This window comes from Heterodontus francisci, unplaced genomic scaffold (assembly GCF_036365525.1).
Source record: "Heterodontus francisci isolate sHetFra1 unplaced genomic scaffold, sHetFra1.hap1 HAP1_SCAFFOLD_559, whole genome shotgun sequence".
NCBI lineage: Eukaryota > Metazoa > Chordata > Chondrichthyes > Heterodontiformes > Heterodontidae > Heterodontus > Heterodontus francisci.
In genome coordinates, this window is record NW_027140896.1 from 695,612 (window position 1) to 723,230 (window position 27,619).

The following is a 27,619-nucleotide window of genomic DNA, read 5'->3' on the forward strand; positions in this document are numbered from 1 at the left end:
CATAATTTTAAAGATCTCTATTGTGTCTCCCTTGAGCCTTCTCTTTTTTCTTTTCTAGCTTCTTCCAAGTGCTGTTCAATATGGAGAAGTACTGATTCATCAGCTGAGAGAGGGCGGTAGATGGTAATCAGCAGGAGGTTACCTTGTCCGTATTTGACCTGGGACAGGACATACCTGGGGATGGTGGTGGCTGGGACATTGTTTGTAAGCTATGATTCAGCGAAGTATGAAGCTACTGCTTGACTAGTCTGTGGGACAGCTCTCCCAATTTTGGCACAAGCCCCAGATGTCAGTGAGGAGTTGTCTGCAGGGTCAACAGGGCTGTGTTTGCCATGTTTGTTTCCGGTGCCAAGGTCGATGTTGAGTGGTCTGTCCGCTTTTATTCTTATTTGGCTTTTCTGGAACAGTTTGGTACAACTGAGTGTCTTGCTCGGCCATTTCAGAGGGCAGTTAAGAGTTAACCACATTGCTGTGGGTCTGGAGTCACATGTATCTCAGACCAGGTAAGGACTTCCCTAAAGGACATTAGTGAACCAGATGGGTTTTTATGATAATCCAGTTGTTTCATGGTGATTCTTACTGAGACTAGCTTTTTTTTTAATTCAAGACTTATTAACTGAATTTAATTTCCCAGCTACTGTGACAGCAGCATTAGTCCAGGCCTCTGGATTACTAGTCTATTAACATAACTGCTATATTCTTGCACCTCTACAGAATATATTCGGTATTCGCCACACATCATTTAACAACTTGTATTTGTTTCTTTCTTCTTTGGCCTCCTTATCTCGAGAGACAATGGATACGCGCCTGGAGGTGGTCAGTGGTTTGTGAAGCCGCGCCTGGAGTGGCTATAAAGGCCAATTCTAGAGTGACAGACTCTTCCACAGGTGCTGCAGATAAAATTGGTTGTTGGGGCTGTTACACAGTTGGCTCTCCCCTTGCGCCTCTGTCTTTTTTCCTGCCAACTACTAAGTCTCTTCGACTCGCCACACTTTAGCCCCGCCTTTATGGCTGCCCGCCAGCTCTGGCGAACGCCTCTTCACAACCTGGGCTTAAAGACAGAGTTCCCCACCCTGAGGAGTCAATCTGCAGCACCCCCCCACCCCCCACACCGAGGGGTCAATCTGCAGCTCCCCCCCACCCCGAGGGATCAATCTGCAGCACCCCCCCCACGCCCCACTCCAAAGCCCTGTACCTGCAATCCGAATGATCGCTCTCTCTGCCGGATCCAGCACTCGTCCACTCTCCGTTGCCACCTTTGACTGTTTGGAACGCTGGTGTTTGGCCAGATTCCAGGGAAGAGTATCACCTTTTATGGGAGATCCAGTTCCTTCAGTTGGATGGCCATTCTCATCCATCCTGGATCCCTGCAATCCCACAAACAGCTGCTTTTCCTGTCAGGAATGTCGACATATAAATCACAGTCCAGGATTGAAAACAGAGGCTCATCATCTTATTAAAACTATCAGTCAGCCCATCACTCAGAGACACCCCTCCCCAAACCTTCCCCGAACCCACCCCGACCCCAACCGGACCCCTCCCCAAACTCACCCCGACCCCTCCCCGAACCCACCCCGAACCCACCCCGACCCCTCCCCGTACCCAACCGGACCCCTCCCCAAACCCACCCCGACACCAACCCCACCCCAAACCCACCCCGACCCCTCCTCGAACCCACCCCGACCCCTCCCCGTACCCACCCCGACCCCAACCGGACCCCTCCCCAACCCTTCCCCGAACCCACCCCGACCCCTCCCCGTACCCACCCCGACCCCACCCCGACCCCTCTACGAACCCACCCCGACACCAACCCCACCCCAAACCCACCCCGACCCCTCCCCATACCCACCCCGAACCCACCCCGACCCCTCCCCGTACCCAACCGGACCCCTCCCCAAACCCACCCCGACCCCACCCCGACCCCTCCTCGAACCCACCCCGACCCCTCCCCGTACCCACCCCGACCCCACCCCGACCCCTCCTCGAACCCACCACAACCCCTCACCGAACCCACCCCGACCCCTCCTCGAACCCACCCCGACCCCAACCGGACCCCTCCCCAACCCTTCCCCGAACCCACCCCGACCCCTCCTCGAACCCATCCCGACCCCTCCCCGTACCCACCCCGACCCCACCCCGACCCCTCTACGAACCCACCCTGACACCAACCCCACCCCGAACCCACCCCGACCCCTCCCCATACCCACCCCGAACCCACCCCGACCCCTCCCCGTACCCAACCGGACCCCTCCCCAAACCCACCCCGACCCCACCCCGACCCCTCCTCGAACCCACCCCGACCCCTCCCCGTACCCACCCCGACCCCACCCCGACCCCTCAAACCCACCACAACCCCTCACCGAACCCACCCCGACCCCTCCTCGAACCCACCCCGACCCCTCCCCGTACCCACTCCGACCCCACCTCGACCCCTCCTCGAACCCACCCCGACCCCACCCCGTACCCACCCCGATCCCTCACCGAACCCACCCCGACCCCTCCCCAAACCCACCCCCTCCCCCCACCCTGACCCCTCCCCGAACCCACCCCCTCCCCCCACCCTGACCCCCTCCCCAAACCCACCCCCTCCCCGAACCCACCCCGCCGTCTAAACTGAGACTGGGGGCGGGGGTGCGGGGCCGCTCGGGCTGATTCCAGGGTTAAAATTCCGCGAAAAGGCACCGCCCGATTCACACTGACACCGACTGCTCAGCTCACCCGGGCTCCGGGATTTCTGTCTCCGATGCGGTTCAATCCGCTGTTCCCACCCCGGAAACACCGCCCGCTTCACAGCATCACAGCGCGAAACCCAGTCACAAACAAACCAAATTCACCCCAAAAAACTCAAAAAGTCCCAAATTCACCCCAAAAAACTCAAAAAATCCGTAACAAACCCCCAAAACTCAAAAAATCCCAAATTCACCCCAAAAAACTCAGAAAATCCGAAACAAACCCCCAAAACTCAAAAAATCCCAAATTCACCCCAAAAAACTCAGAAAATCCGAAACAAACCCCCAAAACTCAAAAAATCCCAAATTCACCCCAAAAAACTCAGAAAATCCGAAACAAACCCCCAAAACTCAAAAAATCCCAAATTCACCCCAAAAAACTCAGAAAATCCGAAACAAACCCCCAAAACTCAAAAAATCCCAAATTCACCCCAAAAAACTCAGAAAATCCGAAACAAACCCCAAAACTCAAAAAATCCCAAATTCACCCCAAAAAACTCAGAAAATCCGAAACAAACCCCCAAAACTCAAAAAATCCCAAATTCACCCCAAAAAACTCAGAAAATCCGAAACAAACCCCCAAAACTCAAAAAATCCCAAATTCACCCCAAAAAACTCAGAAAATCCGAAACAAACCCCCAAAACTCAAAAAATCCCAAATTCACCCCCAAAAACTCAAAAAATCCGAAACAAACCCCCAAAACTCAAAAAATCCCAAATTCACCCCAAAAAACTCAGAAAATCCGAAACAAACCCCCAAAACTCAAAAAATCCCAAATTCACCCCAAAAAACTCAGAAAATCCGAAACAAACCCCCAAAACTCAAAAAATCCCAAATTCACCCCCAAAAACTCAAAAAATCCGAAACAAACCCCCAAAACTCAAAAAATCCCAAATTCACCCCAAAAAACTCAGAAAATCCGAAACAAACCCCCAAAACTCAAAAAATCCCAAATTCACCCCAAAAAACTCAGAAAATCCGAAACAAACCCCCAAAACTCAAAAAATCCCAAATTCACCCCAAAAAACTCAGAAAATCCGAAACAAACCCCTAAAACTCAAAAAATCCCAAATTCACCCCAAAAAACTCAAAAAATCCGAAACAAACCCCCAAAACTCAAAAAATCCCAAATTCACCCCAAAAAACTCAAAAAATCCTTAACAACCCCCAAAACTCAAAAAATCCCAAATTCACCCCAAAAAACTCAAAAAATCCTAAACAAACCCCCAAAACTCAAAATATCCCAAATTCACGCAAACAAAAACTCAAAAAATCCTAAACAACCCCCAAAAACTCAAAAAATCCCAAATTCACCCCAAAAAACTCAAATAAATCCCAAATAAACCCCAAAAAACTCAAATAAATCCCAAATAAACCCCCAAAAACTCAAAAAATCCCAAACAACCCCCAAAAACTCAAATAAATCCCAAATTCACCCAAAAAACTCAAAAAATACTAAACAAACCCCAAAAAATTCCAAGTTCACCTCAAAAACCTCAAGAAATCCCACATTCACCCCAAAAACTCAAATAATCCCAAACAAACCCCGAAAACTCAAAAAATCCCACATTCACCCCAAAAACTCAAATAATCCTAAACAAACCTCAAAAAACTCAAAAAATCCCAAATTCACCCCACAAAACTCAAAAAATCCCAAACAAACCCCCAAAACTCTAAAAATCCGAAACAAACCCCCAAAACATCCCAAATTCACCCTAAAAAAACTCAAAAAATCCGAAACAAACCCCCAAAACATCCCAAATTCACCCAAAAAAACTCAAAAAATCCTAAACAAACCCCCAAAACTCAAAATATCCCAAATTCACCCCAAAAAGCTGATAAAAATACCAAACCCCAAAAAACTCAAAAAATCCCAAATTCACCCCAAAAAACACAAATAAATCCCAAATAAACCCCAAAAAACTCAAAAAATTCCAAGTTCACCTCAAAAACCTCAAGAAATCCCAAATTCATCCCAAAAAACTCAAAAAATCCTAAACAAACCCCGAAAAACTCAAATAAATCCCACATTCACCCCAAAAACTCAAATAATCCCAAACAAACCCCGAAAACTCAAAAAATCCCACATTCACCCCAAAAACTCAAATAATCCCAAACAAACCCCAAAAAACTCAAAAAATCCCAAACAAACCCCAAAAACTCAAAAAATCCCAAATTCACCCCAAAAACTCAAATAATCCCAAACAAACCCCAAAAACTCAAAAAATCCCAAACAAACCCCACAAAACTCAAAAAATCCCAAACAAACCCCAAAAACTCAAAAAATCCCAAATTCACCCCAAAAGACTCAAATAATCCCAAACAAACCCCAAAAACTCAAAAAATCCCAAATTCACCCCAAAAGACTCAAAAAATCCCAAATACAACCCAAAAACACTCAAAAAAGTCCAAATTCACCCCAAAGACTCAAAAAATCCCATATTCACCACAAACCCATGCAAAAAACCCAAACCAACACCCCAAATCCCCCAGAAAAACCCCCAAACCAAACCCACCCACAAAAACCAAACTCACCTCAAACTCACCCCAGAAAATCCTAAATTCACCCAAATCAAACCCCAAAAAACTACAAATTCACCCCAAAAGAATCCCAAGTCCATCCAAAAATGACTAATTCACACCCAAAAAACTCAAATCCACCCTAAGAAAACCCAAACGCACCACAAAATTCCTCAAATCCAGGCCCCCAAAAATCCCAAACACAGCCAAAGAATCCAAACCCATACCCAAAACCACCCCTCAAAAAACCCAGGGCTGTCCCCAAAACCCCAAATAGACCCCAAAAAAAACAAGGGGCGGAATGACCTCCTTCTATGCCATAAATGACTCTAAGTCAAACAAAGCCCCCCAAAAAAACACACCAGGAACCACCCAATTCTCATAATTCACATCACATCCTTTCCATAATGTGGCGACCAGAATTGCACACAGTACTCCAGCTGTGGCCTTACCAAAGTTCTGTACAACTCCAACATGACCTCCCTGCTTTTGTAATCTATGCCTCGATTGATAAAGGCAAGTGTCCCATATGCCTTTTTCACCACCCTATTAACCTGCCCTTCTGCCTTCAGAGATCTATGGACAAACACGCCAAGGTCCCTTTGTTCCTCAGAACTTCCCAGTGTCAGGCCATTCATTGAATAATCACGGCAGTACTTAGAGAGGATATCCTGGGGGGAATGTCCAGCGAGGCCATATGGGTGGAACGTAGAAATAAGAAAGAGGTGATCACTCTGATGGGATTATACTATAGGCCCCCCAATAGTTAGAGGGAAGTGGAGGAGCATATATGTAGGGAAATCACAGACAGGAATTATAGGGTTGTAATAGTAGGTGATTTTAACTTCCCTAATATTGACTGGGACTGCCTTAGTGCTAAGGGATCAGATGGGGAAGAATTTGTTAAGTGTGTCCAGGAGTGTATCAGGCCTGTGTCCTCAGTACCTTGCTCTACGGCAGCGAGGCCTGGACAACGTATGCCAGCCAAGAGCGACGTCTCAATTCATTCCATCTTCGCTGCCTTCGGAGAATACTTGGCATCAGGTGGCAGGACTATATCTCCAACACAGAAGTCCTTGAAGCGGCCAACATCCCCAGCTTATACACACTACTGAGTCAGCGGCGCTTGAGATGGCTTGGCCATGTGAGCCGCATGGAAGATGGCAGGATCCCCAAAGACACATTGTACAGCGAGCTCGCCACTGGTATCAGACCCACCGGCCGTCCATGTCTCCGTTATAAAGACGTATGCAAACGCGACATGAAATCGTGTGACATTGATCACAAGTCGTGGGAGTCAGTTGCCAGCATTCGCCAGAGCTGGCGGGCAGCCATAAAGACAGGGCTAAATTGTGGCGAGTCGAAGAGACTTAGTAGTTGGCAGGAAAAAAGACAGAGGCGCAAGGGGAGAGCCAACTGTGCAACAGCCCCAACAAACAAATTTCTCTGCAGCACCTGTGGAAGAGCCTGTCACTCCAGAATTGGCCTTTATAGCCACTCCAGGCGCTGCTTCACAAACCACTGACCACCTCCAGGCGCGTATCCATTGTCTCTCGAGATAAGGAGGCCCAAAAAGAACTTAGAGAGGATATCCTGGGGGGAATGTCCAGCGAGGCCATATGGGTGGAACGTAGAAATAAGAAAGAGGTGATCACTCTGATGGGATTATACTATAGGCCCCCCAATAGTTAGAGGGAAGTGGAGGAGCATATATGTAGGGAAATCACAGACAGGAATTATAGGGTTGTAATAGTAGGTGATTTTAACTTCCCTAATATTGACTGGGACTGCCTTAGTGCTAAGGGATCAGATGGGGAAGAATTTGTTAAGTGTGTCCAGGATAGTTTTCTGAAGCAGTATGTGGATGGCCCTACTAGAGAAGGGGCTACACTCGACCTCCTCTTAGGAATTGAGGCTGGGCAGGTGGTTGATATGTCAATGGGGGAGCACTTTAGGACCAGTGACCATAACTCTATTAGCTTCAAGATAGTTATGGAAAAGGATAGGACTGGTCTTCAGGTTGAAGTCCTAAATTGGGGGAAGGCTAATTTCGATGGCATCAGACAGGAACTCTCAAAATTTGAATGGGAGAGGCTGTTTACAGGTAAAGGGACGTCTGGCAAGTGGGAGGCTTTTAAAAGTGAGATAGGAAGAGTTCAGGGCCGGCATGTTCCTGTTAGTTGGAAGGGCAAGGCTGGCAAGTTTAGGGAACCTTGGTTGACGAGGGATATTGAGGATCTGGTCAGAACAAAGAAGGAGGCATATGTCAGGTATAGGCAGCTGGGATCGAGCGAGTCCCTCGAGGAGTAAAGGGGATGTAGGAGTACACTTAAGAAGGAAATTAGGAGGGCGAAAAGGGGCCATGAGATTTCCCTGGCAGATAAGATAAAGGAAAATCCTAAAAGATTCTATAAGTATATTAAGAGTAAAAGGGTAGCTAGGGAGAGAGTAGGTCCCCTTAAGGATCAGTGTGGTAATCTATGTGTCTTTTTTTCTTTTGGGCCTCCTTATCTCGAGAGACAATGGATACGCGCCTGGAGGTGGTCAGTGGTTTGTGAAGCAGCGCCTGGAGTGGCTATAAAGGCCAATTCTGGAGTGACAGGCTCTTCCACAGGTGCTGCAGAGAAATTTGTTTGTTGGGGCTGTTGCACAGTTGGCTCTCCCCTTGCGCCTCTGTCTTTTATGTGTGGAGCCACGGGAAATGGGCGAGGTCTTAAATGAATATTTCTCGTCTGTATTTACCGTGGAGAAGGTCATGGAAGCTAGTGAGTTCAAGGAAGGGAATACCGATATCCTGGAGCATATCAACATTACAAAGGAGGAGGTGTTGGAGGTTTTGAAGCGCATTAAAGTGGATAAATCCCCAGGGCCTGACCAGGTGTATCCTAGGATGCTATGGGAAGCAAGGGAGGAGATTGCTGGGGCCCTGGCAGAGATTTTTGTATCATCGTTAGCCACGGGTGAGGTACCGGAAGACTGGAGGATAGCTAATGTTTTGCCTTTATTTAAGAAGGGCAGCAGGGATAAGCCAGGGAACTACAGGCCGGTGAGCCTTACATCAGTGGTGGGAAAGTTATTGGAAGGGATTCTGAGAGACAGGATTTATATACATTTGGAAAGGCATGGTCTGATTAGGGATAGTCAGCATGGCTTTGTGCGTGTGAAATCATGTCTCACAAATTTGATTGAGTTTTTCGAGGAGGTGACCAAGAGGATTGACGAGGGCAGGGCGATGGACGTTGTCTACATGGACTTTAGCAAGGCCTTTGACAAGGTCCCGCATGGTAGGTTGGTCCAAAGGTTCGAACACATGGGATCCAGGGTGAGCTAGCAAATTGGATACAAAATTGGCTTGGTGATAGGAGGCAGAGGGTGGTAGTGGAGGGTTGTTTTTCAGATTGGAGGCCAGTGACCAGTGGTGAGCCGCAAGGATCGGTGCTGGGCCCTCTGTTGTTTGTCATATATATTAATGACTTGGATGTGAATGTAGGGGGCATGATTAGTCAGTTTGCAGATGACACCAAAATTGGTGGTATTGTGGACAGTGAAGAAGGTTGTCTAAGGTTACAACAGGATATAGATCAACTGGGAAAGTGGGCAAGGGATTGGCAAATGGAATTTAACGCAGACAAGTGCGAAGTGATGCATTTTGGGAAGTTAAACCAGGGCAGGACATATACAGTGAATGGCAGGGCCCTGGGGAGTGTTGTTGAGCAGAGACACCTTGGGGTGCAAGTACATAGTTCCCTGGAAGTGGCAACACAGGTAGACAGGGTGGTGAAGAAGGTGTATGGCATGCTTGCCTTCATCGGCCGAGGCATTGAGTGCAAGAGTTGGGACGTCATGTTACAGTTGGACATGACGTTGGTTAGGCCGCATTTGGAGTACTGTGTGCAGTTCTGGTCGCCGCACTACAGGAAAGATGTGATTAAACTAGAGAGGGTGCAGAAAAGATTCACAAGGATGTTGCCTGGTTTGGAGGGCTTGAGTTAAAAAGAGAGATTGGATAGGCTGGGTCTGTTTTCCCTGGAGCGAAGGAGGCTGTGAGGGGACATGATAGAGGTATATAAAATTATGAGAGGCATAGATAGAGTAGATAGCCAGAGTCTGTTTCCCATGGTAGGGGTGACTAAAACTAGAGGGCATAGATTTAAGGTGAGAGGGAGGAGGTTTAAAGGGGATCAAAGGGGTACATTTTTCACACAAAGAATAGTGGGTATCTGGAATGAGCTGCCTGAGGAGGTGGTGGAGGCAGGAACAGTAGCAACATTTAAGAGGCATCTGGACAGGTACTTGAATGAACAAGGCATAGAGGGATATGGAATTAATGCAGGCAGGTGGGATTAGTATAGATAGGCATTATGGTCGGCATGGACGCGGTGGGCCGAAGGGCCTGTTTCTATGCTGTACGACTGTATGACTCTATGACATACCATCCGTGGCTAACTAAGGAATTAAAGATAGTATCTTTATTTCTAAACTGAAAGTAAAAACATGCAATTCCCCTTATTAATTCCCCAGTCTCTTTCTTTGAGGACCAATGCTCACTTGAGTTACTCTTTTCCTTTGTAAATAATTGTAGAAACTCTTACGAAGAGTAATGTCAGGTCAGAAGATTGGACAGAATTTGAAAACCAGCAAAGAATGACTAAAAAAATAATGAGGGAGAATTTAGAGTTGAGAGAAAGCAATCTAGAAATATAAAAACAGATAGGAAGAGTTTCTACAATTATTTAAAAAGGAAAAGAGTAACTCAAGTGAACATTGGTCCTCTGGAGAGAGAGACTGGGGAATTAATAAGGGGAGACAAGGAAATGTTGCAAGCGTCGAACAGGTATTTTGTGTCTGTCTTCACTGTCAAAGACACAAAAAACATCCCACTAATACTTGAAAATCAAGAGGTCGAAGGGAGGGAAGAATATAAAACAATCACAATCACTAGACAAAAGGTATTGGGAAAACTATTAGAACTGACGGCTGACAAGTCCCCAGGACCAGACGGTCTGCATCCTACGGTCTTAAAAGAGGTGGCTGCAGAGACAGTAGATGCATTGATTGTGATCTTCCAACATTCCCTTGATTCTGGAAAGGTCCCAACAGATTGGAAAACCACAAATGTAACACCTGTGATCAAGAGAGGAGGGAGACAGAAAGCAGGAAACTACAGGCCAGTTAGCTTAACATCTGTCATAGGGAAAATGCTGGAATCCATTATTAAGGAGATAATAGAAAACATTTAGAACAGGACATTTAGAAAACCATAATACAATCAGGCAGGGTCAACATGGTTCTCTGAAAGGGAAATCGTGTTTGACGAATTTATTCATGTTCTTTGAGGAAGTAACAAGCCAGGTGGATAAAGGGGAACCTGTGGATGTGGTGTACTTGGACTTCCAGAAGGTATTTGATAAGGCAACACATCAAAGGTTACTGCACAAAATAAGAGTTCATGGTGTAGCCGGTAACATATTAGTATGGACAGAGGATTGGTTAGCTAACAGGAAGCAGAGAGTACGGACAAATGGGTCATTTTCGGGTCGACAAGCTGTAACTCGTGGAATGCCACAAGAATCAGTGCTGGGACCTCAACTATTTACAATCCATATCAATGACTTGGATCAAGGGATTGAATGTATGGTTGCTAAATTTGATGATGACGCAAAGATAGGTAGGAAAGTAAGCTGCCAAGAGGACATAAACAGTCCACAAAGGGACTTAGATAAGTTAAGTGAGTGGGCAAAAATTTAGCAGATGGAGTATAATGTGGAAAAATGTGAACTTGTTCACTTTGGCAGGAAGAATAGAAAAGCAGTATATTATTTGAATGGAAAGACATTGCAGAATTCTTTGGTACCCAGGGATCTGAGTATCCTGGCACATGAATCACAAAACGTTAGTATGCAGGTACAGCAAGTGATTAGCAAGGCAAATGGAATGTTGGGGTTTATTACAAGGGGAATTGAATATAAAAGTAGGAACATATTGCTACAGCTGTACAGGGCCTTAGTGAGACCACATCTGGAGTACTGTGCACAGTTTTAGTCTCCTTACTTAAGAAAGGATATAATTGCATTGGAAGCAGTTCAGAGAAAGTTCACTAGGCTGATTCCTGGGATAAATGTGTTCTCTTATAAGGAAAAGTTGAACAGGTTGGACCTGTACCCGCTGGAGTTTAGAAGGATGAAAGGTGATCTTATTGAAACGTATAAGATCCTGAGGGAATTTGACAAGCTGGATGCTGAGAGGATGTTTCCCCTTGTGGGAGAGACCTGAACTTGGAACACAGTTTAAAAATAAGGGGTAAAATAAAAGCAAAATACTGCAGATGCTGGAAATCTGAAATAAAAACAAAGAGTGCTGTAAATACTCAGCAGGTCTGGCAGCATCTATGGAGAGAAGCAGAGTTAATGTTTCAGGTCAGTGACCTTTCATCAGTTTTAAGCTAATAAAGTGGGGGTGGGACAAAAGAGAACTAAAGGGAAGGTGTTGATAGGATAGAGGGTCACAGAGAATAACTGACAAGGAGGTCATGGGGCAAAGGCAAAGAGTGTGTTAATAGTGTGGTGAAAAACAAAACTTTAGTGCAGAGAGGGTGTTAAAAATACAGAACAATAAAAGCCCAAGCCCAAAGCACAAACATGAAAAAACAGTGGGCAGGCAAATGGTAAAGAAAATTGAATGATGTAATGAACTAAAATAAAATGAAATAGAAATAAAAAATAAAAAGTAAAACTAAAAATAAAAAAAAGTGGCAGGGGGTGGGAGGGGGGGCCCCATCATGCTCTGAAATGATTGAACTCAATGTTCAGTCCGGCAGGCTGTGGTGTGCCTAATCGGTAGATGAGATGCTGTTCCTTGAGCTTGCGTTGATGTTCACTGGAACACTGCAGCAATCCCAGGATAGAGATGTGAGCATGAGAGCAGGCGGGAGTGTTGAAATGGCAAGCAACCGGAAGCTCAGGGTCCTGCTTACGGACTGAGCGGAGGTGTTCCGCAAAGCGGTCACCCAGTCTGCATTTGGTCTCCCCAATGTAGAGGAGACCACATTGTGAGCAGTGAATACAGTATACTACATTGAAAGAAGTACAAGTAAATCGCTGCTTCACCTGAAAGGACTGTTTGAGGCCTGGGATAGTGAGGAGAGAGGAGGTAAAAGGGCAGGTATTACACCTCCTGCGATTGCAGGGGAAGGGGCCATGGGAAGGGGCCAGGCGGTGGGGGTAATGGAGGAGTGGACCAGGGTGTCCTTGAGAAGGTGGTGGTGAGCTGCCTTCAAGAACCACTGCAGTCCATGTGGGGTAGATACACCAACAGTGCTGTTAGGAAGGGAGTTCCAGGATTTTGACCCAGTGACAGTGAAGGAACAGCGATATAGTTCCAAGTCACCAGATGTTTGTGAGGATGAGTTTGCAGGATCAGCTGGGCAAGGTGTGCCTTTGGCATGTCCTGTGCCTCGGTCATTGCCGGAGAGGGGTTCTGTCCAGTTTTATTATTGTATTTTTATATATTGGTTTAACATAACTGAGTGTCTTGCTAGGCCATTTTAGAGGGAATTTAAGAGTCAACCACCTTGCTGTGGATCTGGAATCACATGTAGGCCAGACCGCGTAAGGATGGCAGATTTCCTTCCCTCACAAACCAGATGGGTTTTTGTGACAATTTTGTAGTTTCATGGTCACCATTACGGAGACTAGCTTTTTATTCCAGATTTGATTAACTTACATCATTGGATAAGATGCAGATTCCTATTGATCAGATCAGATTTCATGATCAAATATGAATTGTTCAGATGTCCATTGGCATTGATCGGATACCTGCTCCAATGATCAAATAACCATCAGTTTTGATTAGATCTTACCCTATTGGTTAGATACGCATTGCAGTTAATTACAAATAGATTCCCAATGACTGGATACCAATATCCATTAATCTGACAAACATTTGCATTGATTAAATACCCATTTCCATTGATTAGATACAAACTCCAAACTTGTTGGAGAGAAGGAGGAGGAGAGGTGACTTAATAGAAACATACAAGATAATCAGAGGGTTAGATAGGGTGGATAGTGAGAGTCTTTTTCCTCGGATGATGATGGCAAACACGAGGGGACATAGCTTTAAGTTGAGGGGTGAAAGATATAGGACAGATGTCAGAGGTAGTTTCTTTACTCAGAGAGTAGTAGGGGCGTGGAACGCCCTGCCTGCAACAGTAGTAGACTCGCCAACTTGAAGGGCATTTAAGTGGTCATTGGATAGACATATGGATGAAAATGGAATAGTGTAGGTCAGATGGTTTCACAGGTCGGCGCAACATCGAGGGCCGAAGGGCCTGTACTGCGCTGTAATGTTCTAATTCTAATTCTAATTCCCATTGATTAGATACACATTGGTCACAAACCCATTGCCATTCTTAGACAACTTTTCTCTGTCACCATGATGCTGTGTGATAATAAATGGTAACAAAACGCACCACAACTTCCTCTTGTTTAGCTGAGGAATCCTTAGTGTTGGAACACTTCCAACTCTTCCTTTTCCTGTTCCTTTTTGAATGTTCACAGGGTTGTTGTGCTGACGTGTCACTCTCGATGTGGCTGTTGACCTCAGTGATCACCTGTTTCCTGGTTTCAGTTCGTTTGTTCTTCTTCTGTAGAGTTAAAGCAAGGACAGAATCAGTGTTCCAGTGAACATCAACACAAGCCTGAGGAACAGCACCTGACCTTTCCATGAGGCAATCTACAATCGCATGGATTCAACCTTCAGTTCAATAACTTCACAGCATGACTGGTCTTTTTTATATTTTTCTTTTTTTATTAATTTTTTTTTTTAACTCTGTGCCTGTTTTTCACACAGACAAAACTGCTCATTACTCTGCCATTAACACTCTCTCTGGACTAATGCTTTGTCTTTCACAAGTGTTAACACACTCTTTGCCTTTATCCCAGGACAGCTTTGTTATTTATCTCTCCTGCCCTGTGCCCTATCACACGACTCCTCTTTTGTTCTCTTCCCCACCAAACACCTACCCCCCGCCACAACCCCACCCCCCAGCCCTTCACTTGCTTAAAAACTAATTCTTTTCTAACCTTTGTCAGTTCTGATGACAGGTCACTGACCTGAAACATTAACTCTGTTTCTCTCTCCACAGATGCTGCCAGACCTGCTGAGTATTTCCAGCATTTCTATTATTATTCCCCAACCGGGCAGACAACACAGTCTTCTGGACTCTCACTCTTTGCTGCTGAGAACGGTGTCAATTCCCCGACTACATTGTCCCCTACTGCCACAACATTCTTATTTACTTCCCCCACTTGAGTAACTTTCTGTACCATGGTGCCATAGCCAGTTTGCACATCCACCCTGCAGTCCCCGATTTCATCCGTAAAAGCTGAAAAAAACTTTTTTATTCATTCATGGGATGTGGGTGTCACTGCCCAGGCCTGCATTTATTGCCCATCCCTAATTGCCCTTGAGAAGGTGGTGGTGAGCTGCCTTCTTGAACCGCTGCAGTCCATATGGGGTAGGTACACCCACAGTGCTGTTAGGAAGGGAGTTCCAGGATTTTGACCCAGTGACAGTGAAGGAACGGCGAAATAGTTCCACGTCAGGATGGTGTGTGACTTGGAGGGGAACTTGCAGGTGGTGGTGTTCCCATGCATTTGCTGCCCTTGTCCTTCTAGTTGGTAGAGGTCGCGGGTTTGGAAAGTGCTGTCTAAGGAGCCTTGGTGCGTTGCTGCAGTGCATCTTGTAGATGGTACACACTGCTGTCACTGTGCATCGGTGGTGGAGGGAGCGAATGTTTGTAGATGGAGTGCCAATCAAATGGGCTGCTTTGTCCTGGATGGTGTCGAGCTTCTTGAGTGTTGTTGGAGCTGCACCCATCCAGGCAAGTGGAGAGTATTCCATCACACTCCTGACTTGTGCCTTGTAGATGGTGGACAGGAGGTGAGTTACTCACCTCAGGATTCCTAGCCTCTGACCTGCTCATGTAGCCACGGTATTGATATGGCTACTCCAGTTCAGTTTCTGGTCAATGGTAGCCCCTAGGATGTTGATAATGGGGGATTCAGCGATGGTAATGCCATTGAATGTCAAGGGGAGATGGTTAGATTCTGTCTTGTTGGAGATGCTCATTGCCTGGCACTTGTGTATTGGGAATGTTACTTGCCACTTATCAGCCCAAGCCTGGATATTGTCCAGGTCTTGCTGCATTTCTACACGGAACGCTTCAGTATCTGAGGTGTCACGAATGGTGCTGAACATTGTGCAATCATCAGCGAACATCCCCACTTCTGACCTTATGATTGAAGGAAGGTCATTGATGAAGCGGCTGAAGATGGTTGGGCCGAGGACACTACCCTGAGGAACTCCTGCAGTGATGTCCTGGAGCTCAGATGATTGACCTCCAACAACCACAACCATCTTCCTTTGCGCTAGGTATGACTCCAGCCAGCGGAGGGTTTTCCCCCTGATTCCCATTGACCTCAGTTTTGCTAGGGCTCCTTGATGCCATACTCGGTCAAATGCTGCCTTGATGTCAAGGGCAGTCACTCTCACCTCACCTCCTGAGTTCAGCTCTTTTGTCCATGTTTGAACCAAGGCTGTAATGAGGTCAGGAGCTGAGTGGCCCTGGCGGAACCCAAACTGAGCGTCACTGAGCAGGTTATTGCTAAGCAAGTGCCGCTTGATGGCAATGTTGATGACACCTTCCATCACTTTCCTGATAATCGAGAGTAGACTAATGGGCTGGTAATTGGCCGGGTTGGACTTGTCCTGCATTTTGTGTACAGGACATATCTGGGCAATTTTCCACATTGCAGGGTAGATGCCAGTGTTGTAGCTGTACTGGAACAGCTTGGCTCGGGGTGCGGCAAGTTCTGGAGCACAGGTCTTCAGTACTATTGCCAGAATGTTGTCAGGGCCCATAGCCTTCACAGTATCCAGTGCCTTCAGTCATTTCTTGATATCAAGCGGAGTGAATCGAATTGGCTGAAGTCTGGCATCTGAGGTAGAAACATAGAAACATAGAAAATAGGAGCAGGAGTAGGTCATTCGACCCTCGGGCCTGCTCCGCCATTCAAAAAAGATCATGGCTGATCATCTAATTCAGTACCCCGCTTTCTCCCCATATCAAAGAACAAAGAACAGTACAGCACAGGAACAGGCCATTCAGCCCTCCAAGCCTGCACCGATCTTGATGCCTGCCTAAACTAAAACCTTCTGCACTTCCGGGGACCGTATCCCTCTATTCCCATCCTATTCATGTATTTGTCAAGATGCCTCTTAAAGGTCTCTATCGTACCTGCTTCCACCACCTCCCCCGGCAGCAAGTTCCAGGCACTCACCACCCTCTGCGTAAAGAACTTGCCTCGCCCATCCCCTCTAAACTTTGCCCCTCGCACCTTAAACCTTTGTCCCCTAGTAACTGACTCTTCCACCCTGGGAAAAAGCTTCTGACTATCCACTCTGTCCATGCCGCTCATAACTTTGTAAACCTCTATCATGTCGCCCCACCACCTCTGTCGTTCCAGTGAAAACAATCCGAGTTTATCCAACCTCTCCTCATAGCTAATGCTCTCCAGACCAGGCAACATCCTGATAAATCTCTTCTGTACCCTCTCCAAACCCTCCACGTCCTTCTGGTAGTGTGGCGACCAGAATTGCACGCAATATTCTAAGTGTGGCCTAACTAAAGTTCTGTACAGCTGCAGCATGACTTGCCAATTTTTATACTCTGTGCCCCGACCGATGAAGGCAAGCATGCCGTATGCCTTCTTGACTACCTTATCCACCTGCGTTGCCACTTTCAGTGACCTGTGGACCTGTACGCCCAGATCTCTCTGCCTGTCAATACTCCTAAGGGTTCTGCCATTTACTGTATACCTCCCACCTTCCTTGATCCCTTTGACATTAATATATCTATCTCCTTCCTGAATATATTTAATGACTTGGCCTCCACTGCCTTCTGTGGTAGAGAATTCCACAGGTTCACCACCCTCTGAGTGAAGAAATTTCTCCTCATCTCAGTTCTAAATGGCATACCCCGTATCCTGAGACAGTGACCCCTGGTTCTGGACTCCCCAGCCATCGGGAACATCCTCACTGCATCTAGCCTGTCTAGTCCTGTTAGAATTTTATAGGTTTCTATGAGATCCTCTCTCATTCTTCTGAACTCTAGTGAATATAGGCCTCGTCGACCCAATCTCTCCTCATACGTCAATCCTGCCATCCCAGGAATCAGCCTATTAAATCTTCTTTGTACTCCCTCCATGACAAGAACATCCTTCCTCAGATAAGGAGACCAAAACTGCACACAATACTCCAGATGTGGTCTCACCAAGGCCCTGTATAACTGCAGTAAGACATCCTTGCTCCACTGATGGGGACTTCAGGAGGAGGCAGAGATGGATCATCCACTCGGCACTTCTGGCTGATGATTGTTGCAAATGCTTCAGCCTTATCTTTTACACTGATGTGCTGGGCTCCCCCATTATTAAGGATGGGAATATTTGTGGAGCCACCTCCTGCAGTTAGTTGTTTAATTGTCCACCACCATTCCCGACTGGATGTGGCAAGACTGCAGAGCTTAGATCTGATCCGTTGGTTATGGGATCGCTTAGCTCTGTCTATCGCATGCAGCTTACGCAGTTTGGCATACAAGTAGTCCTGAGTTGTAGCTTCACCAGGATGACACCTCATTTTGAGGCATACCCTCCTGCACTCTTCATTGAACCAGGGTTGATCCCCCAGCTTGATGATAATGGTAGAGTGGGGGATATGCCGGGCCATGAGGTTACAAATTGTGGTTGAATACAATTCTGCTGCTGCTGATGGCCCACAGCGCCTCATGAATGCCCAGTTTTGCATTGCTAGATCTGTTCGAAATCTATCCCATTTAGCACGGTGATAGTGTCACACAACACGATGGAGAGTATCCTCAATGTTATTTTTATTCATTCATGGGATGTGGGTGTCACTGGCCAGGCCAGCATTTATTGCCCATCCCTAATTGCCCTTGAGAAGGTGGTGGTGAGCTGCCTTCTTGAACCGCTGCAGTCCATGTGGGGTCGGTACACCCACAGTGCTGTTAGGAAGGGAGTTCCAGGATTTTGACCCAGTGACAGTGAAGGAACGGCCGATATAGTTCCACGTCAGGATGGTGTGTGACTTGGAGGGGAACTTGCAGGTGGTGGTGTTCCCATGTATTTGCTGCCCTTGTCCTTCTCGGTGGTAGAGGTCGCAGGTTTGGAAGGTGCCGTCTAAGGAGCCTTGGTGCATTGCTGCAGTGCATCTTGTAGATGGTACACACTGCTACCACTGTGTGTGTGAAGACGGGACTTTGTCTCCACAAGGACTGTGCGGTGGTCATTCCAACAATACTGTCATGGACAGATGCATCTGCACAGGCAGATTGGTGAGGACAAGGTCAATAGTATTTTTCACTCTTGTTGGTTCCCTCACCACCTGCCGCAGACCCAGTTTAGCAGCTATGTCCTTTAGGACTCGGCCAGTTTGGTCAGTAGTGGTGCTACTGAGCCACTCTTGGTGATGAACATTGAAGTCCCCCACCCAGAGTACATTTTGTGCCCTTGCCACCCTCATTGCTTCCTCCATGTGCTGTTCAACATGGAGGAGTACTGAGTCATCAGCTGAGGGAGGGCGGTAAGTGGTAATCAGCAGAAGGTTGCCTTGCTCATGTTTGACCTGATGTCATGCAACTTCATGGGGTCCGGAGTCGATGTTGAGGACTCCCAGGGCAACTCTCTCCCTACTGTATATCACTGTGCTACCACCTCTGCTGGGTTTGTCCTGCCAGTGGGACAGGACATTCCCGGGGATGGTGATGGCAGAGTTCGGGACATTGTCTGTAAGGTATGATTCCGTGAGTATGACTATGTCAGGCTGTTCCTTGACTAGTCTGTGGGACAGCTCTCCCAACTTTAGCACAAGCTCCCAGATGTTAGTAAGGAGGACTTTGCAGGGTCGACAGGGCTGGGTTTGCCATTGTCGTTTCCGGTGCCTAGGTCAATGCTGGGTGGTCCGTCCGGTTTCATTCCTTATTGACTTTGTCGTGGTTTGATACAACTGAGTGGCTTGCTCGGCCATTTGAGAGGGCTTGTAAGAGTCAACCACATTTCTGTGGGTCTGGAGTCACATGTAGGCCAGATCAGGTAAGGACAGCAGATTTCCTTCCCTCAAGGAAATTAGTGAACCAGATGGGTTTATGACAATCAATGATAGTTTCATGGCCATCCTTAGTGAGACTAGTTAGTTGCCAAGTCGTCAATGTCTGCCTGCGCACTTCTTGTAGCAATGTGAGTATTCCAGATAGATGTCCATCTGTCAGGAAGGATCATGATCGCTCTCTCTCCCTCCTCTCTCTCTCTCTGTCTCTCTCCGTCTCCCTCTGTGTTAACCCTCAACAACTCAGTTCAAGGGCAATTAGGGATGGGCAACAAATGTTGGCCTTGCCAGTGATACCCAAATCCCATGATAGAATTTTAAAAATTGTGCAAACTCAAAAAAATGCCAGGTTTCTCACTCAATCAGTGTCCAACATAGTGATAAGAAAGTAAGTCAATAAATTGGTCTTCTCATTTAAAATGTCTTCACAAAAATGCACATTTGTTGTTTTGATTAGTAGTAAAATAAATTTTAATGCCTTTATCTTTCCAAAATTGTCTCCCCAGCCCCCCACGCGAAAAGGATGGACACCCCAGCTTCAAGCCTTTAACGTTGTGTTTTAAAATAACCTCGCAGCTACATTATGTTAAAACACAAGTTTAAAGGCTTGTGTTATGTAAACTCATTTTAAAATAGCAAAAGTCACTTAGGGAATGTCTCAATTTTTACACTCTGGCACACATTATTTTCAGCTGAGACACAAGCTCTGTGATATAGAAACATAGAAAATTGGAGCAGGAGTAGGCCATTCGGCCCTTCGAGCCTGCTCCGCCATTCATTATGATCATGGCTGATCATCCAAACTCAGTAAACTGTTCCCGCTTTATCCCCATATCCTTTCATCCCTTTAGACATGTTGAAAGTTACTGGACTTTTACTTCTATGTAACTGTCACAATTCCACTGCTATCCATTTGGAATCACATTGTTCCAGAACCTGTAATGAGGTTTCACACTCACTGCGCTTCTTTGGGCTGCTCCCTGTTCCTTGCTCCCTGCTCCCTGCTCCCTGCTCCCTGCTCCCTGTTCCCTGCCCCCTGTTCCCTGCCCCCTGTTCCCTGCCCCCTGTTCCCTGCACCCCGCCCCTGTTCTCTACCCCCCGTTCCCTGCTCCACGCCCCCGTTCCCTGCTCCCTTGCTGCCGACTCCCTGTTCCGTGGTTACTGGGCATTGGCTGATGATTGTGAGGTTGACAAGTATAAAGTGGAGCTGCATCATAAAGGAATGCTCCTCTGTGTGTCGACAACAAAAGCTGACCCTGAGCTCCCAAACTCTTTGGAGTTGGACAAAGCCACTGTGTTTGTTAATTAGCTCTCCCCCAATCTCGTTGCACAGTCCTGTGTGCAGATAACACTGTCCCCACATTATTCACACAGGCTTCTCTCCAGCTTTCACACATGGCCTCAGTTTCCAGAATGTACAATGAGAGTGCATTCATATATTACTGCCAGCAACAAATCAATGGACAGACCCATCATTCTGCAGAGAAACTGCATTTAACTTCCAAAAGAGACACAAAAAAAAGCTTGGACACAAACTCCAACATATCAACTTGTCTTTTGTTGATGCAGAACCTGAAAAAATCAGCCTGAAGCACCAGGAACAGTTGCGAGTCAGAAGAGGAAAAGAGTCTCTGAGCAAAGGCCCCGCCTGTACAACAGGACATCAATACAGCATGAGAGACATCATTGTCCCCCTTCTCCCCTCCTCCTCCTTCTTCCGCTCATCCTCCCCCTACTTCCTCCTGCCCCTCCTCTTCCCTCCCCCCTCTCCCTTTTGTCTCCACAGCTCCTGCCCTCTCCTATCATTCTCACTGCTCCCTCTCTTGCTCCATTTACACAGGCAGCCCCACCAGAACACACAGGACTGCAGTTAAACTATCAGTGAGGGAGCCAATAGCAACAATCACAGCAACAACAGCAGCAACAGCAACAACAACAACAGCAACAACAACAGCAACAACAACAACAGCAACAACAGCAACAACAACAGCAACAACAGCAGCAACAACAGCAGCAACAACAACAGCAACAGCAGCAACGGAAACAACAGCAACAACAGCAACAGCAGCAACAATCACAGCAGCAACAGCAACGACAACAGCAGCAACAGCAACAACAATCACAGCAGCAACAACAACAGCAACAACAGCAGCAACAGCAACAACAATCACAGCAGCAACAGCAACAGGAGCAACAGCAACAATAGCAACAACGACAACAGCAACAGCAGCAACAATCACAGCAACAGCAGCAACAATCACAGCAACAACAGCAACAGCAGCAACAACAACAGCAGCAACAGCAACAACAATCACAGCAGCAACAGCAACAACAATCACAGCAGCAACAGCAACAATCACAGCAGCAACAGCAACAGCAGCAACAGCAACAATCACAGCAGCAACAGCAACAGCAGCAACAGCAACAATCACAGCAGCAACAGCAGCAACAGCAACAACAATAGCAACAACGACAACAGCAACAGCGACAACAATCACAGCAGCAAAATCACAGCAGCAACAGTAGCAGCAACAATCACAGCAGCAACAACAACAGCAGCAGCAACAGCAACAACAACAACAGCAACAGCAGCAACAGCAACAACGACAACAGCAACAACAGCAACAGCAACAGCAACAACAACAGCAACAGCAGCAATAACAACAACAACAGCAACAACAACAACAACAACAGCAACAACAACAGCAGCAACAACAGCAGCAACAACAGCAACAGCAACAACAGCAACAGCAGCAACAACAACAGCAGCAACAGCAACAACAACAGCAGCAACAGCAGCAACAGCAATAGCAACAGCAACAGCGACAACAGCAACAGCAACAGCAGCAACGACAACAGCAACAACAGCAACAACAACAGCAGCAACAGCAACAATAGCAACAGCAACAGCAACAGCAGCAATAGCAACGACAACAGCAACAACAGCAGCAACAATCACAGCAGCAACGACAGCAACAGCAGCAACAACAGCAACAACAATCACAGCAGCAACAGCAACAACAGCAACAGCAGCAACAGCAACAACAGCAGCAACAGCAACAATAGCAACAACGACAACAGCAACAACAGCAGCAACAGCAACAACGACAGCAGCAACAGCATCAACAATCACAGCAGCAACAGCAACAGCAACAACAGCAGCAGCAACAACAATCACAGCAGCAACAGCAACAACAGCAGCAACAGCAACAATAGCAACAACGACAACAGCAACAGCAGCAACAATCACAGCAACAGCAACAGCAGCAACAGCAACAACGACAACAGCAACAATCACAGCAACAATCACAGCAGCAACAGCAACAGCAGCAACAGCAACAGCAGCAACAGCAGCAACAGCAGCAACAGCAGCAACAGCAACAACAGAAACAACAGAAACAGCAACAATCACAGCAGCAACAATAGCAACGACAACAGCAACAACAGCAACAACGACAACAGCAGCAACAATCACAGTAGCAACAGCAACAACAGCAGCAACAATAGCAACAACGACAACAGCAACAACAGCAACAGCAGCAACAGCAACAATCACAGCAGCAACAACAACAGCAGCAACAATAGCAACAACGACAACAGCAACGACAACAGCAACAGCAACAACGACAACAGCAACAACAGCAACAGCAACAACAGCAACGACAACAGCAACAGCAACAACGACAACAGCAACAACGACAACAGCAACAACAGCAACAGCAACAACAATCACAGCAGCAACAGCAACAACAGCAGCAACAGCAACAATAGCAACAACGACAACAGCAACAGCAGCAACAATCACAGCAACAGCAACAGCAGCAACAGCAACAACGACAACAGCAACAATCACAGCAACAATCACAGCAGCAACAGCAACAGCAGCAACAGCAACAGCAGCAACAGCAACAACAGCAACAACAGCAGCAACAGCAGAAACAACAGCAACAATCACAGCAGCAACAATAGCAACGACAACAGCAACAACAGCAACAACGACAACAGCAGCAACAATCACAGTAGCAACAGCAACGACAACAGCAGCAACAATAGCAACAACGACAACAGCAACAACAGCAACAGCAGCAACAGCAACAATCACAGCAGCAACAACAGCAGCAACAATAGCAACAACGACAACAGCAACGACAACAGCAACAGCAACAACGACAACAGCAACAACAGCAACAGCAACAACAGCAACAGCAACAACAGCAACGACAACAGCAACAGCAACAACGACAACAGCAACAACAGCAACAGCAACAACAGCAACAGCAACAACAGCAACAGCAACAACAGCAACAGCAACAGCAACAACAGCAACAGCAGCAACAACAACAACAGCAGCAACAGAAACAACAGCAGCAACAGAAACAACAGCAGCAACAGCAACAACAAGTGTCATACTTTGTTTTATAATACTCTTGTAAAGTGCCTTGGGATGTTTTATTATGTGAAAGGTGCTATATAAATCTGATTGTTGCTGTTGGTTTGATCGAGGTCTGCAAGGTTAAGGGGAACAGATAGGGTAGATTGGGAGGAACTATTCCTGCTGTTTGGGAAGTCTAGTGGGAATAGTCTAAAATCAAGAGTGAAATTAGGAAACACTTCTCCACACACGGGGTGGTAGATGTTTGGAATTCTTTTCTGCAAATATCAATTGATGCGAGATCAGATGTTAATTTTAAATCTGAGATTGATAGATTTTTGTTCACAGAAGGTATTAATGGATATGGGGTAAAGTGGTTATATGGAGTTTGGTCACAGATTAGCCATGAGCTCATTGAATGACAGAACAGGCTCGAGGGGATGAATGGCTCACTCTTGTTCCTGTGTCCTTTATGGTCTAATCATTCCAGCCAGAGGCACCCTCCTCATTCTGTCCTGAACCAGGACACCAGCTTCTCCCTCACTCGGCGGCACAGTGGCGCAGTGGTTAGCACCGCAGCCTCACAGCTCCAGCGACCCGGGTTCGATTCCGGGTACTGCCTGTGCGGAGTTTGCAAGTTCTCCCTGTGTCTGCGTGGGTTTTCTCCGGGTGCTCCGGTTTCCTCCCACAAGCCAAAAGACTTGCAGGTTGATAGGTAAATTGACCATTATAAATTGTCACTAGTATAGGTAGGTGGTAGGGAAATATAGGGACAGGTGGGGATGTTTGGTAGGAATATGGGATTAGTGTAGGATTAGTATAAATGGGTGGTTGATGGTCGGCACAGACTCGGTGGGCCGAAGGGCCTGTTTCAGTGCTGTATCTCTAATCTAATCTAATCTAATCTAATCACAGCAGCAACAGCAACAACAATCACAGCAGCAACAGCAACAGCAACAACAACAGCAACAATAGCAACAACGACAATAGCAACAACGACAATAGCAACAACAGCAACAACAATCACAGCAGCAACAGCAGCAACAGCAACAGCAGCAACAATAGCAACGACAACAGCAACAGCAACAACGACAACAGCAGCAACAATCACAGCAGCAACAATAGCAACGACAACAGCAACAGCAACAACGACAACAGCAGCAACAATCACAGCAGCAACAGCAGCAGCAACAGCAGCAACAGCAACAGCAGCAACAGCAGCAACAGCAACAACAACAGCAACAACAATAGCAACGACAACAGCAACGACAGCAACAACGACAACAGCAGCAACAATCACAGCAGCAACAGCAACAACAGCAGCAACAGCAGCAACAGCAACAACAGCAACAATCACAGCAGCAACAATAGCAACGACAACAGCAACAATAGCAACAACGACAACAGCAGCAACAATCACAGTAGCAACAGCAACGACAACAGCAGCAACAATCACAGCAGCAACAGCAGCAGCAACAGCAGCAACAATAGCAACAACGACAACAGCAACAACAGCAGCAACAGCAACAACAGCAACGACAACAGCAACAGCAGCAACGACAACAGCAGCAACAATCACAGCAGCAACAGCAGCAACAGCAGCAATGACAACAGCAATGACAACAGCAACAGCAGCAACAACAGCAACAGCAGCAACAACAATCACAGCAGCAACAGCAGCAACAACAGCAACAGCAGCAACAACAATCACAGCAGCAACAGCAACAACAATCACAGCAGCAACAGCAACAACAATCACAGCAGCAACAGCAACAACAATCACAGCAGCAACAGCAACAATCACAGCAGCAACAGCAACAGCAGCAACAGCAGCAACAGCAACAACAATAGCAACAACGACAACAGCAACAACAACAACAATCACAGCAGCAAAATCACAGCAGCAACAGTAGCAGCAACAATCACAGCAGCAACAGCAGCAACAACAGCAGCAACAGCAACAACAACAACAGCAACAGCAGCAACAGCAGCAACAGCAACAGCAACAACAGCAACAACAGCAGCAACAATCACAGCAGCAACAGCAGCAACAGCAACAACAGCAGCAACAGCAACAGCAGCAACAACAGCAGCAACAGCAACAACAACAGCAACAACAGCAGCAGCAACAACAGCAACAATCACAGCAGCAACAGCAACAACAGCAGCAACAGCAGCAACAATAGCAACAACGACAACAGCAACAACAACAGCAACAACAGCAGCAACAGCAGCAACAGCAGCAACAACAATAGCAACGACAACAGCAACAGCAACAACGACAACAGCAGCAACAATCACAGCAGCAACAGCAACAATCACAGCAGCAACAGCAGCAACAATAGCAACAACGACAACAGCAACAACAGCAACAACAGCAGCAACAATCACAGCAGCAACAATAGCAACGACAACAGCAACAACAGCAACAACGACAACAGCAGCAACAATCACAGCAGCAACAGCAGCAACAATAGCAACGACAACAGCAACAACAGCAACAACAACAGCAACAACAGCAGCAACAATCACAGCAGCAACAGCAGCAACAGCAACAGCAGCAACAACAATAGCAACGACAACAGCAACAACAGCAACAACGACAACAGCAGCAACAATCACAGCAGCAACAGCAACAGCAGCAACAGCAACAACCACAGCAGCAACAATAGCAACGACAACAGCAACAACAGCAACAACGACAACAGCAGCAACAATCACAGCAGCAGCAGCAACAGCAGCAACAATAGCAACAACGACAACAGCAGCAACAGCAGCAACAGCAGCGACAACAGCAACAGCAACAACGACAACAGCAACAGCAACAACGACAACAGCAACAGCAACAACGACAACGACAACAGCAACAGCAACAACGACAACAGCAGCAACAATCACAGCAGCAACAATCACAGCAGCAACAGCAACAACAGCAGCAACAGCAGCAACAATCACAGCAGCAACAGCAACAACAATCACAGCAGCAACAGCAACAACAATCACAGCAGCAACAGCAACAACAATCACAGCAGCAACAGCAACAATCACAGCAGCAACAGCAACAATCACAGCAGCAACAGCAACAGCAGCAACAGCAACAATCACAGCAGCAACAGCAACAGCAGCAACAGCAACAGCAGCAACAGCAACAACAATAGCAACGACAACAGCAACAACAGCAACAACAATCACAGCAGCAAAATCACAGCAGCAACAGTAGCAGCAACAATCACAGCAGCAACAACAACAACAGCAGCAACAGCAACAACAACAGCAACAGCAGCAACAGCAACAACAGCAGCAACAATCACAGCAGCAACAGCAACAGCAACAACAGCAGCAACAGCAACAGCAACAACAACAGCAGCAACAATCACAGCAACAATCACAGCAATAGCAGCAACAGCAGCCACAGCAACAACAATCACAGCAACAGCAACAGCAGCAACAATCACAACAACAACAGCAGCAACAGCAACAACAATCACAGCAACAGCAACAACAGCAGCAACAATCACAGCAACAGCAGCAACAGCAGCAACAGCAACAACAATCACAGCAGCAACAGCAGCATCAACAGCAGCAACAGCAGCAATAACAACAACAGCAGCAACAACAACAGCAGCAACAATCACAGCAGCAACAGCAACAACAGCAGCAATAACAACAGCAATAACAACAACAGCAATAACAACAACAACAGCAGCAGCAACAACAGCAGCAGCAACAACAGCAGCAGCAACAACAGCAGCAAAATCACAGCAGCAACAGTAGCAGCAACAATCACAGCAGCAACAGCAGCAACAACAGCAGCAA

At 46.8% G+C, this 27,619-nt stretch overlaps 2 protein-coding genes across 2 annotated transcripts in view; one reads left to right on the plus strand and one right to left on the minus strand.

Moving 5' to 3' along the window:
- The window catches only part of LOC137361344 (plectin-like), a 628,221-nt gene that overhangs the window by 576,279 nt on the left and 24,323 nt on the right, over positions 1–27,619 (minus strand). The window contains 2 exon segments of the mRNA XM_068026237.1: positions 1,196–1,394; positions 13,721–13,894. Coding sequence (XP_067882338.1) covers positions 1,196–1,394; positions 13,721–13,894 — 373 coding nt within the window.
- LOC137361343 (putative uncharacterized protein DDB_G0282133) lies at positions 19,534–27,389 on the plus strand (the record flags this gene model as incomplete). Its single annotated transcript, XM_068026235.1, is given in 11 exon segments — positions 19,534–19,562; positions 21,830–22,013; positions 22,159–22,349; positions 22,393–23,645; positions 23,867–23,943; positions 24,298–24,416; positions 24,719–25,491; positions 25,619–25,712; positions 26,077–26,624; positions 26,911–26,999; positions 27,042–27,389. Coding segments are annotated over 11 exon segments (3,705 nt in total), but the record flags the coding sequence as incomplete, so codon positions are not given.